Source organism: Hemiscyllium ocellatum, chromosome 1 (genome assembly GCF_020745735.1).
Source record: "Hemiscyllium ocellatum isolate sHemOce1 chromosome 1, sHemOce1.pat.X.cur, whole genome shotgun sequence".
NCBI lineage: Eukaryota > Metazoa > Chordata > Chondrichthyes > Orectolobiformes > Hemiscylliidae > Hemiscyllium > Hemiscyllium ocellatum.
The window spans coordinates 117,872,487-117,885,239 of NC_083401.1; the positions used below are offsets into that span (position 1 = coordinate 117,872,487).

The window sequence follows — 12,753 nt, forward strand, 5'->3', positions numbered from 1 at the left end:
GAAAGCTGCTCTGTCAGCAGCTGACATTGCGCATGCGCAGAAAGGCATGGGAGCTTTGGCCCAGACATCAGCTCCTGCACAGAATGGCACAAAGACCAGCACTGATGTCACGCATGCGTGAAATGGTGCAGGCACTGGTGCATGTGCAGACATCGGTGCATGCACCGAGGGAAGCGCGTGAACTGTTTCCTACCAGAAGTGGACTTTGCGATTCGAGGTAAGCATTCTCAAAACTACAGTTCCCTAATTGGGCGGCACGGAGGCACAGTGGTTAGCACTGCTGCCTCACAGCGCCAGGGACCTGGGTTCAATCCCCGCCTCAGGCGACTGACTGTGTGGAGTTTGCACGTTCTCCCTGTGTCTGCGTGGGTTTCCTCCAGGTGCTCTGATTTCCTCCCACAGTCCAAAGATGTGCGGGTCAGGTGAATTGGCCATGCTAAATTGCCCGTAGTGTTAGATAAGGGGTATATGTAGGGGTATGGGTGAGTTGCACTTCAGCGGGTCGGTGTGGACTTGTTGGGCCGAAGGGCCTGTTTCCACACTAAGTAATCTAATCTAATTCTTCAGTGACATTATAGCCAATTTGCTCTGCTGAAACGTGCATTATCCCAGAATTATTTGTACCTATTTTGCTTTAGGTTTCATACGGGAGCCTGTGTGGAACAGGTTTCCTGATAATAAAATTGACATATTATTGGAAAGCTCATAATTTTGGAACAGAGCTTTAGGGAGCGTGTCCATTGTGCAAGTGACTGAAACCTTAGGCGCGTTAGGTGTACCACGTTCACATTCTTCACAGAGCCTCCACAGTACTTAGTAATTTAATCACAAACTTGAGCTTTTCCTTCTTTGATGTCGATTTTCCTATTTATGAAATAATTTGAAACACTTTTACAGCATTAAGTATGCTGTACAATGAAAATTGTTATTTTGCAGATTCTTTAATTAAATGACCTCAAGTCATTTTCCAATATATCTGATTTTTATGAAATGGAAGCAATTTTTTTTCTGAATATTCCATTCTGAATATTCCAGGGAGGGGTACAATGCTATTGGGTCGAAATTTCAATTCCCAAGGGTAGGCGTAGGCATAGGCATGTGGATATAATTAACAAAGTGAGCATGTCACTGATTCCTGGTTTGGGCATTTGCAGGTTGGAGTGACATCAACTAGCCTTTCGGAAAATGGGTGGTCATTAAAGTATTTTGAGGTGGCTGCATTTCCTCATTTTTGATTTTAATCTTTGTTGCTATTTTTCTTCTTCATCTTGTTAGTGACTAATTTTCAGTTTTATATGTTGAGAAAAACCGCCAACTTGATGAAAATCTATTATTTAAGTAACTAGTGGATCTGGGTTTGTTTCATGTAATTCAATACAACTAACTTGTCCTCATTGAATTGAAAGAGAAATGTAATTGGGTACGGCATTAATAATTGGAAGACATTTCAATTGCTTGAAATTAGCAACAGGCTTCTCAGGCTGCTGTCAACCAATATGAAGTTAAGTCTGGTTTAAGAAAACTTTTATAAATCCAAACAAGTCAGTGAGGAAGAAATGTGGTCTGGCATTTCACACTAAAGGAAATAACTGATAAAAGGTCTTCAGACTAAAAAGAAGAAAGCTTCAGGTTTCTCTGGCAGTGGAAAAGGAGCAAAAATAGTCTGAACTTATGGATGATTTCTAACCTTGTTGCAACTGGAACTAAGTATTATTGGTGACTTTGTCAATGAAGACAGCTTCGCTTGAAGCCGGAATGATGCAGTTAGGGAAATAGAACAAAAGTAGTGAATAGATGAACAAAATTGACATATCTTCAGCGGAGACTGTTGATTGTGTATTATGCTTGTGGGATAATAAGAAATGGCATGGATTTTTGATATTGAAAAGAAGTAAATGAGTGAAAAACCAAATGAAGAAAGAAGGAAGCAAGTATATTCAATGGAGAAGAGCTGAGAATTAATCAGTTAAGTAAAAAATATAGAGGTGAGTAACAGAAATTGACTTGATATCACATTCGTGACTTAATTTGTATAAGATCGGAGTTTGGTATGCAAGTGCATTACTGGTGCATGATTCTGCAGCCTGAGGGATTGGATGCTGAGGGTTAGTGCAGCTATGCTTTCTATCAAACCCAGAAAATTGAGTGCTGAAAACATATTGTTTTAAGACCTCTTTTAAAACTTAAGTACTGGATCAGTGAGGCTTAAACAAATGGAGGCAGTTATTCTGTGTTGAAAACTTCGTTTATTTATGAAGAAAAAACTGGGATTGCCCTTAGTACATTAATTAGGATTTTTTAAGGATTCCTGTTTTAAAAGTTAAGTTCCTAATTTCTGAAAAAGTGAATTAACATTTAAACTGTAGCTCCACCAAGTGGTGAATTCCCCATGTTTAGCTAAGTGTATATATGATTTAGAAAAACTGGCAGTACATAATTTTTAGAAAATTTTAAATGTAATTGTTATATCTCTTTCCCCCTGAGCTGAAGTGGCAGCCTACCAGATATCGCTATCTTCTCACACAAAACATTAATGTGTTCTAAAATATGCTGTCAGTCAGCTATTTTTCCAACCCCTATCAGTAATCTTAGAATTATTATAATGCTAAAGGAGGTCTGTGAAGCTATTGTGTCAACACTAGTTTTGACAAACTTTGACAAACATTTTACTTTTTACATATACTTGAACTTGGAGTTTCTTATCATCTCCAATGACCTCTGATGCAATGGCAACCTGCATTGAGACGTTTTTGCACTCTTCTGTCTGCCTCATTATAGAGATCCTTTCCTCCTCAATCTTCACTCATGTTTTTAACCCCCACCGAAGTGACACTTCCAACCTAAGTGAAACACTTTGTCCTCCCAGCAATCAGCCACTCTTCCATCCTCTCTCTCTCTCAAGTGGTGTTTCACAAGGCTGAGTATTGAGACCATTCCTTCTCCTACGAGATGCATTCAACTCTGATAGACACTTTTCAATTTTGTGCCTTCTGATATCCTGTCCACTTCTAAGCTGCATCCTTAATCTCTGTTCCCATTGTCCACATCTCCTTTGCCTATTCTATTCACCTCTGTCTGTTTTCTCCTTTTCATCTTTTTTCTCCTCCACATTTCTGGGTTCTTTCTTTCTTGACCTTTTCTTCCCTTCACACTCTTTCCTACTCTCCATCAAATCTACATGCTCTTTCTTTTCATCTTTCCTTACACTCATCACTCCTTTCCCATTTCAAAGGTAAGTCTTAAGATCTTCAAAGAGCAAGGTAAGGCTGTGGTGCTAATGGAGACAGAGTCAGGGCTTTAATTTATGTTACGACAACAGATTTGCATTTAGCAAGATGGTGTCAGTACAGGAAATAGACCTCTGGGTATGATTGGCAACATTCAAAGAATGGTAAATCAGGTAAGTGAAAATAGTGGATGTTTTTTATGAAGATCAATTTGATTTCATGTAGGTATAAGATAAATTGAAGAAAAGATACTGATAATAAATACTTGAAGATAGTGGAATAGTATTTCATTCTTATCCAAACTCAGATAAAGCTGAAAATGTTTGCTGCCTCTTACAGATTGTGTTTAGTGTGATATTTCAGTAATGGATCAAGGGGTTTGGGACAATGCCACTACTTTTAGGAGGTGTGTAATTAATAGGTGACTCTACTGTTACAGAAAATATTTCCATTGCAAATATCAATGCCAAAGTGTGACTGAAAATAATTGTGATACAAAAAATATGATAAATGTGGCCAAGGAGTGCATTCCAAATGGCAAATTTGTAAATTTTATTTTTGACTGTAAAGGATGTAATGCTACATATAAAATAATGGGTATTCTGACTCTTTTTCTGTTTTTTTTTGACAGGATCTTGAGCAACAATAAATTAACAGAATTGAAGAACCGCTCATTTATTGGACAATTATACCTGGAGAGATTGTAAGTTTCAACTTTTTGTTTTATTTCTTAACCAGGTAAATCTATTTGCAAGATTGTAGTTTCCTCAGGAGTTTCTCCTTGACATGATTCGTCAGTCTTGTACGCTATCAGCTGAAAAGCCTGGACAAAGTTGATTAATCTTGGAGTGAAACAAATTTAGATTGAAAAGTTCAAAGATTTTTGAATGAAGTGTCTTATCATGCTCTAGTGACAACCAAAGCTCACTGGTTCCCAACAAAGTGGATTAAGTACATCAATATGCATTGGCATCGTGACTTGATTAGACTAGTTAGAACAAGGACAGCTACTACTTGTTCCACGCAGCAAATTTCCCTGAATGCTATTAGCGTGGACTTTCTAGGCAGAAATGTATTTTAAAGTCCAGATGGAAATTTAACATAAGGAAAAGAGGTGCATGAAATCGTAGAGTCATAGAGGTGTACAGCATGGAAACAGACCCTTCGGTCCAAATCATTCTAGAAGATTGTCTTACTTTTGATTGAAAGCGTTAACTGGAGATATTACAGTATTTGTAAACATAACTAGTGAATATGTAATTAATGAAATGAGGTGAGCTGGTGGGATGTGAGATATTTAGTAGCTTGCATCCCTGCTGACTCCCATCCGACAATTTACCACAATATGTTGGCAACCTGACATTGGAGTTGCTTCACTCATTTCTGGAAATCTCAGTGGTTCATAACTACTTTTGTGTCTGGTTCATCTTGCTCTGATTTCCTTGTATGGTTATAGCATTCTGACCTTGCACAAACATGGACAGTAGATAGCTAGCCCCTTGGTTCCAGCGCTTGGCAGACAACTAAGATCAGCATGTTCCTATCATCCAGTAAAAAAATCATTTGACCAACCATTGCAAGCATTCAGGGCAACAACTTGGTCCACGTTTCAGATTCCTCCATCTGCCCTAATTAGGCACCAGTGCCTGTGTTTACCAGGACCATTCCACCTTACTCATTCTGTCAGTCTGTTCCAATGACATGCCCCTGATTCTAACACTACTCTGTCCTGCTACAGTTCTCTGTTTTGTTCACTCTGAATTGCATTTTAATGTCTGCTTCCTTTCCTAAAGTAATCGAGTTATAACTAACTACACCCAAACGTTGTCGATAGAAAGAACACATTTTCAGCTCATGCTGACATTAAAAAGAGAAAGTGCTGGAGAAACTCAGCGGGTCTGGTAGCATTTGTGGAGAGAGAAACAATCATGTTTCAAGTCTAATATTATGACTTCTGAAGAGCCCATAAAGAGTTATATCAGACTCAGAACATTTTAGTGTTGTTTCTGTCTTCATAAATGCAGCCAGACGTGCTGAGTTTAATCAGCACTTTTTTTTTAAAATTCAGATTTCTAGCAGCTGCAGTACTTTATATTTATTATAATCCTGATATTGCTTGAAAGCAATGTTTGGAAGATTGAGGTTGTGGGGGGAAACAACTGCCAGACCAACCATGCAAAAAGTGCAATATATCCAATAGGAGAAAAACTATGCTCTGTATGCAATTTGGATGTTGACCAAATAACAGATGCTTCATACCATAATTTCCCTGACACTCTTGTGGATCTCTGTCTACCGCATGGTCTCAGATGATCACGGTTTTCTTATACCTGAATTATATTTGGATTAAAAGTAATGTATACCATCTGTTAGCTCATATGGAATCCTGGCTTGGTTGAACATGCACAGCCAGTACTTGACACCTTCTCATTGTCTATCTATAAAGTTTTATAATGTAAAATGTTTCCATCTAACTTCAGTTTCATTGACCCTTTCTATTGCCTATTTTTAAGGAGCTGGTTGATTTGAATGATGGTGTGATTTCTGACGTAAAAACAGAGGGTGCTGGAAATACTCAGCAGGTTTGGTACTATCTGTGCAAAGAGAAAAATATGATGTTTTAGTTCAATTATGATTTTCCTTGAAGCAGTTTGTGTGGTACGTCATAGGTACTTGAGCCTTGCATAAGTATATTAAATTCATAATTATCATGCCAGTTCAACGCTTTCTCCAAATAAAACCTGAGTTGTTTCTTGAAATCAAAAGCAAAACATTCTCCAGTCAGAAGCAGTTGTCGAGAGAATAAGTGGATTAGATATTAAACATATTAGTCAAATAATGGACAGGAACATCAAGACTCGAGTGAAAGAGTGCAGAAGCCGAAGAGAAGTATGGAATGTACAAGGGGAAAGTGCAAGAATGGCAGGAAGTTTGGAGTGGATGTGAGGACTGCTTTTTTCACTGAAGATAATAGGTTTTTAGAATTTGATGGCTGTAAGGGGGATAGAGGCAGAAACCAGTCAGATAATTTAATAAATATTTCAATGTATATTTGCAGTACCAAGACACAGAAGGTTATGGGGCAAGTGCTGGAAAATGTGATTGGAATAGTTAGGAGTGGTGCGGAGTTGATGGGCCAAATGGCCTTTTCTTGTGCTGGCGAATTCTGTGACTACAACTATCCTTCCTTTTGGTTTCTAATGTGTTCTAAGAAAAAATGGCATGTTAAACCACACATTCCTAAAAAAAGACACTAACTTATATGAAAGCATGTAAAAGCTAAGTTAGGTTCTTGACCTGCAATCTACATTAAAAACCAACTTGCTGCCTTGAAGCAAACTTGCCCAAAAATCATCTTTTTACTTATTGCCACTATTCGTATTCACTACTTTTATTACTGTATTTAATATTCTTCCTACTTACATTATCATATTAATCATTTGAAAAATTAGACAGTAGAGACAGTGCCAGTCCCACTATTATATATTCTTGCTTTGAACATTTAGTGTATAAAGTGAGCAGAGTTAGCATAGACAATATGGATAACTAGCTCCTGTATTTCTTGTGAAATAAATTGGTTTCATCCTGTTTGATTTGTGAGTAAATTAGTTTAGGTTGGATTATGCAAAAAAGTATTTTTGTTTCATCTTTGCAACCCATTGAATTCCTATTAAAACTACAATCTTTACACTATCATAACATTTCCTTCAATTGACCAACATTAAAATAGAGGAACAAAATATTGGCTATCCTAGGAATAAGTTTTTTTTATTGTTAAAATTGTGTGCCTCTGCAGGTGTATTTTGAGATTCGGTGGTGTTGGTTGTTCCTGTTAGCAGCCTGAACATTTTGCTCAGTGGAGTTTGACTCTCACTGTCCTCTCTCTGGCAGTGGTGTAATTATTTCTTCCTGGGACCTGAAATTTAAATCTGTGGCTTTTGCACATATTTCTTCAATTTCTGCAAGTGGAATAAATTAACATTAAATGAAGTGAGGTTTAATTCAAATTGTTCACACTGCTTTGGTCCAGAAAAGGTTGGCCATATAACACAGTGATGATCAGCTTCACTTAGTTCACTTCGTTTTTTTATGGTCTTAGGATATCGCAAACATGTTTTGAAATGAACTCATTGTTTTTATATAAGCAACTTCTGAAGCTAATCTCTATACTACAAAGTTCCACATGTGGCACTGAGGCAAATAAGTAGCTGTTTTCTTTAGTGTGGTAGTTGAGCAAGGACTGTTTCCTGGAAGATCACAACAAGCAAACTTTAATTTGTATCTTTAATCAACGATAGTTTATATTTTTTTGATTGGAGACCCTCAAGCCTCTGCTCTTCAAATGACCTTCCTGCCCACTCAGCATTATAACTTTGGCTTGCTAAATGAGACTTGCGGGTGCCCAAATTTGCCCAACTTTCCAAGCTGTAGCATCAGATCACTCTGTCCATTCTTTCTCAAAGCTATCACATACTATTTGCCATTTAAAGAGATGCCAACTTTGTGACGTCTCAACAACATAGCCCAAGCTTTACAAACCATCCCAGGTAATGCATATCAAATTAAAACTTTCCCTCATTAAACACTGGTACAATACAATCATTTAAACTTTGCTGATGCAAATGTGCCAATGAGATGAAATCTAACAGATTTTAAAAAGCATAACTATTTTGCTTTGTGCTGGATATGACTCCAGCCATTGTAGTGCTTTTCCACTGATTTTCATTGACTTCCATTTTGAAAAAGCTCCTTGATACCATGCTCAGTCAAATGCTACCTTAAGGTCAAGGGAGTTACTATGACCTCATCATTGATACTTAGCTGTCTTGTCCTTGTTTAGACCAAAATTATAATGTAGTCAGGAATTGCTTAACACTGAAAATGAGCAACTTGCAGCAAGGCAGAAACAAAAACAGAAATTGCTCAAACAACTCAGCAGGTCTGGCAGTTTCTGTGGAGAGAAAGCAGAGTCAACATTTTGGGTCCAGTGACACTCCTTTAGAACTGATTGCAGCTAGGAAAAGGTTGGTATATAATTTGAAGATGAGTAGGGTCTCAGCTGCTGAATTTTTCCAACAATTTCTGTTTTGTTTCTTATTTCCAGCATCTGCAATTCCTTTTTCTAATTAAGCAGCACTGCATAGCTATATAAACTATCAATTGCACCATTACTTTGCTGGTAATTCAGAATAAAGTGACATAGCAGTGATTGACTGTATTAGATTTGCCCTCCTTTTTGTGAGCCAGACATAACTGGGCAACTTTGTACATTATCAGGTCCAATATTGTGGCTGGAACTGCTGTCTAGAAGCGTGGCTATTTCTGAAACACCCATCTTCAATACCACAGCCAGTAATGCTGTTGTAAAGACCCATAACCTTGGCTATGTTCTGTGCTTTCTTAGATAACACATGGATTTGAATTAGAAAAGAATGGCTTCTGCAATGGGTAACTCTGATAAGTGCCAGATAGATGAACCACTTGGCTTTTCTGGTGGAAGGTTGTTGCAAAATTACAAGTTTGTCTTCTGTGCTGACATGCTCAACTCGTTTGTCATTGGAAATGCCGACATTTATTGAGCAGCTCCTTCCAGTTAACTGTTTAACTTTTCCACTTTCTTTCATGACTGTGGCAGGATTGCAAAGCTTTAATCTGATTTGGTTTTGCAGTTGCTTAACTTCACTTTCTCAGCATGTGTATACTTTTGTGTTATGACTTCATGTGGCTGTCTCATTTTTAGTGTCACTATTGTGTCACACCTTGGACTCATCCTGGGCTTGTTCACCTTGGTTCTTTATTGAAACAAGTGAAGTGTCTTGAAGTGTTTTATTCCATTTAAAATACTTCATTTAAATAAATTGATTGATACCTGCTTTGATGATGATTCAGGAGGAGAGATATGCTGAGTCATGAAGTTTTAAATTGTGGTTTTAAATTCTTCTGCTCGTGATGACCCATAATAGCTCATGGATGTTCTGTTTTTAACTATTAGATCTGTCTGATCTCAATTAGTGTGGGGACAGTGTTACACAACAGAATAAAGGGTATCCACAATGTGGAGCTGTAACGTTGTCTCCACAAGGTTTGCAGTGATCACTCCTATCAATACTATCATGGTCAGATGCATCTGCTACAGGTTGATCAAGCACAGAGAGCATAATCATCAAAGCTCTAGATGATTACAAGACTTATGTCCTCTTGTACTGCAAATCCCATTGCAATAAAAGTTAATGTATCATTTGCCTTCCCAGTTGCCTGATATATTTGCAGGTTAGCACTTATTATTTGCAGAAGGATGTTAAAATCTCTCTGAACACTTTTAAATTATTTCTCTCACATAAAAAAAATCTTTTATTCTTCCAATCTAAATGAATAACTTCACAGTTCGCCACTTTATTGTTTTTATTCATTCATAGGCTGTTGACAACACTGATTAGGCCATTCCTTATTGTCCATCTCTTAATTGATTTGGAGTCATATGCAGGTCAGAGCAGATCAGAATAACGTTCTTATTTCCCATAAGGATATAACTGAAGCAGACGGATTTTTATGACAATTAATACTGGTCGTGTGGTTACCATTTTTATTGAAAACAAATTGCCTTGATGGGATTTGAACTCATCTTTCCAGAACATTACATTGGGTTCTGGACTTCTGTCCAGTGGCATTATTATTACGTCATCACTTCCCCTGAAAAGTACTCCATATACACCATCTGCTACCATCTTGCCATTCATGTATCTTATTGCATGCTTTTTGTGCTCCTGCTTGTTCTCTTCACAGTTAATGTACCCATCCAGCTTTGCATCATCAGCAAACTTGTACACACTACAACCAGTCCCTTCCTGTAAGCCAATAATATAGACTGTGAATGGTTAAGACTGCACCACTGATTCTTGCAGTCCCTGTAACAGCCTGCACATCTAAAAATGAACCATTTATTCTCCATTTTTGTTTTCTGTCCTTCAATCCTCAATCCATATTATTATATTATCCCCAGTGGCATGAGACTTTATCTTGCATAATAACCTCTGATCCGAAATCTTATTGAATGACGTTTGAAGGTTCAATGACACTGCAACCATTGATTCCTTTTTATTTGGCTGTTAGTTATGTTCTTATAAAACCCTTGTTAGATTTTTCAAATCAGCAATCTCTTACATGAAGCAGATTTCAGAATCACATGATTTTCATTGTCCTATTACCATATCCTCAGTAATAAATTCCAGCATTTTCCCAAAGGCTAGTGTCCTTATAATTGGACTGGCCTTCCCCTTTGCTCCCCTTCTGTTTCCGGAAAAGCGGTGTTATGTTAACGGAATTCCAATGCACTTGGATCATTCCAAGATCTACAGAACTTTGAAGATAACAGCAAATGTCAAGGGGAGTACCAGTGTATCCAATATCTCAGTAGCCACCGCTTTTAGAATCTTAAAATGTAGGATGTTATATTCAGGTATTTTTTTTCTTCAGTCCCATTCAATTCTGTATACATTTCCTTACTAATGTTCCTGCCTGTAGTACCCTTAATCTCATTAGATTGTTGGGTCCCTCATACTTGTGTTCAACCAGCAATGCAGAAGACATTTAGACAGTTGATCTGCAGAGCTTGCAGCTATTGGTTTCTGGGTATTCCTGCATAATAACTGTGATTGCATTTCAGTTACCATTTTGTGCCACTCAGAATAGCTTGAGTTTTTTCCAGTGTTGACGCATGTGCTACATAAATGCAATTTATTTTTTCCCTCCATTTAATGATGAAGGAAAATTAAGACTTGATGTTTCAGAATGTTTATTTGCAATTGCTTTCCATTAGATTTGCTTTGCTTTAAATTGTTCTGTAACATCAATCGATCTCCTTTAACAATATCCTCAGTTTTTAAATAGGCTCATAATGGCAATTCCAAGTGATATTACAGTTTCAACACTTGATAAATCTAATTTTAAGTTTAATCCAACTTTAGCTTGCATCACGTTGGTCATGAAGGCGGTGTTGCATTTGAGAATTGTTCTGCAAGGAGGATGTAGTTGTGCTTTGGAAAAAATGTATTTAATTAAACATGCATAAATACATCAAATCAGCAAATATTTCCTTTTCAAAAAGTCATTGGATATTAATAACACGACCCACATCTGTCTGATGAGCATAAGTTATAGATTTTGGGTTATAGAGAGTCCCAGCATAAAGTCATTCAACTAAGGGCACAATTGCCAGGCCTTGAGTGTTAGAATGCTTCCAGTAGATGCAATTATGCATTCCGAAACTTGTGTTCTGTGGAATCTTCGTAGTTTTAATTGCCTAATTGGATGGTATAGTATTTCAGAAACAAAGAGTTGCAGTTGTTTAATTTTCAGGTAATCTAATTTGAAAGCTGTCAAAACTACACTACTTGTGGTGCAGTGGTTGTGTTGCTACCTGAAGGCCTGGATTCAAGTTCCATCTGTTCTAAAGCTGCGTAATAATATCCTGAACAGGTTCATTTGAAAATAGGTTGAAAGCTGCAGGTTGAATGTTCATTTTCTCTTTATAAACCTGAGTTCATCCATAATCCTGCTGCCTTCATGCTAAGTCTCAGCAATCCCATTCACTGATCTCTCTTGTGTTCACTGACATACAGTGGCTGCCAGTCTGGTGACTCTGAGTTCTAAAGTTCTGATCCTTGTGGTAAATTCCTTCCATTGTATTATATCTGCCTAGCTTTGTATCCTATTCCAGATCTCCAATTCTGAACATGGTCAATTCTGGTCTTTTTCCAGATTTTCACCAGTTTACAGTTAGTGGCTATGCTTTTAGCTCCTTGAGCTGTTAACTCTGGAATATCCTCCACCCCTCTAAATTGTACTTGACTCAAAACAGTAACTCTGTTTCTGCCTGCACAAATCTTGCTAGATATTTCCCAACACTTCCTGTTTTTATTATATATAGATAACCTGTGATTTTTAAAATATTCCATGGAATATGGATATCGCTGGCAAGGACATAATTTATCTCCCAACTTTGAGAAGGTGGGGATGCATCATATTCCTGAATTGCCTTTTTAAAACATTGCGTGTAGCCTACTCATAACAAACAAAACCAAAAATGACAGCTGCAGCAAAAATAAAAAAAAGCAGAAACATAATTTTCATCTGGATTTTCTTTTAAATGGCTCAATGCTAAAGTGCAGGCAGGAGATACAGTAGCAATTTCATCCAGATTTCTTGACACTATAGGCTATTCAGAGGCTGCCAATATGGTTTTAGCAACAAGGACACAAGTTTATTACTTAAAAGAGCAAAGAAAGTTCATATAAGATTTTTAGCAAGATTGTAAAGAGTAAAAAGATTCACACTTTTCCAAGCAATATCCCTCAGTCTCTCGATCCCAGTGAATCGTCACTCCTATTTCTTTAATTTCCTACTCTACTGAAACAATATATTACAAACCTACATCACAACATAGATATAGTAATCCATTAATTTTGATGGAGGTAAATATAATGTAAACATAACCTCAGTAAGATAGCCTCGTGCCAAAGTCCATTGT

General features: G+C 37.3%; 1 protein-coding gene across 2 annotated transcripts in view; it reads left to right on the forward strand.

The window, feature by feature from the left end:
- The window catches only part of adgra3 (adhesion G protein-coupled receptor A3), a 136,023-nt gene that overhangs the window by 59,546 nt on the left and 63,724 nt on the right, over window positions 1-12,753 (forward strand). For both annotated transcript variants that reach the window (XM_060825273.1, XM_060825282.1), the window contains one exon: window positions 3,859-3,930. In XM_060825273.1, coding sequence (XP_060681256.1) covers window positions 3,859-3,930 — 72 coding nt within the window. The remainder of the gene's footprint in view (window positions 1-3,858; window positions 3,931-12,753) is intronic.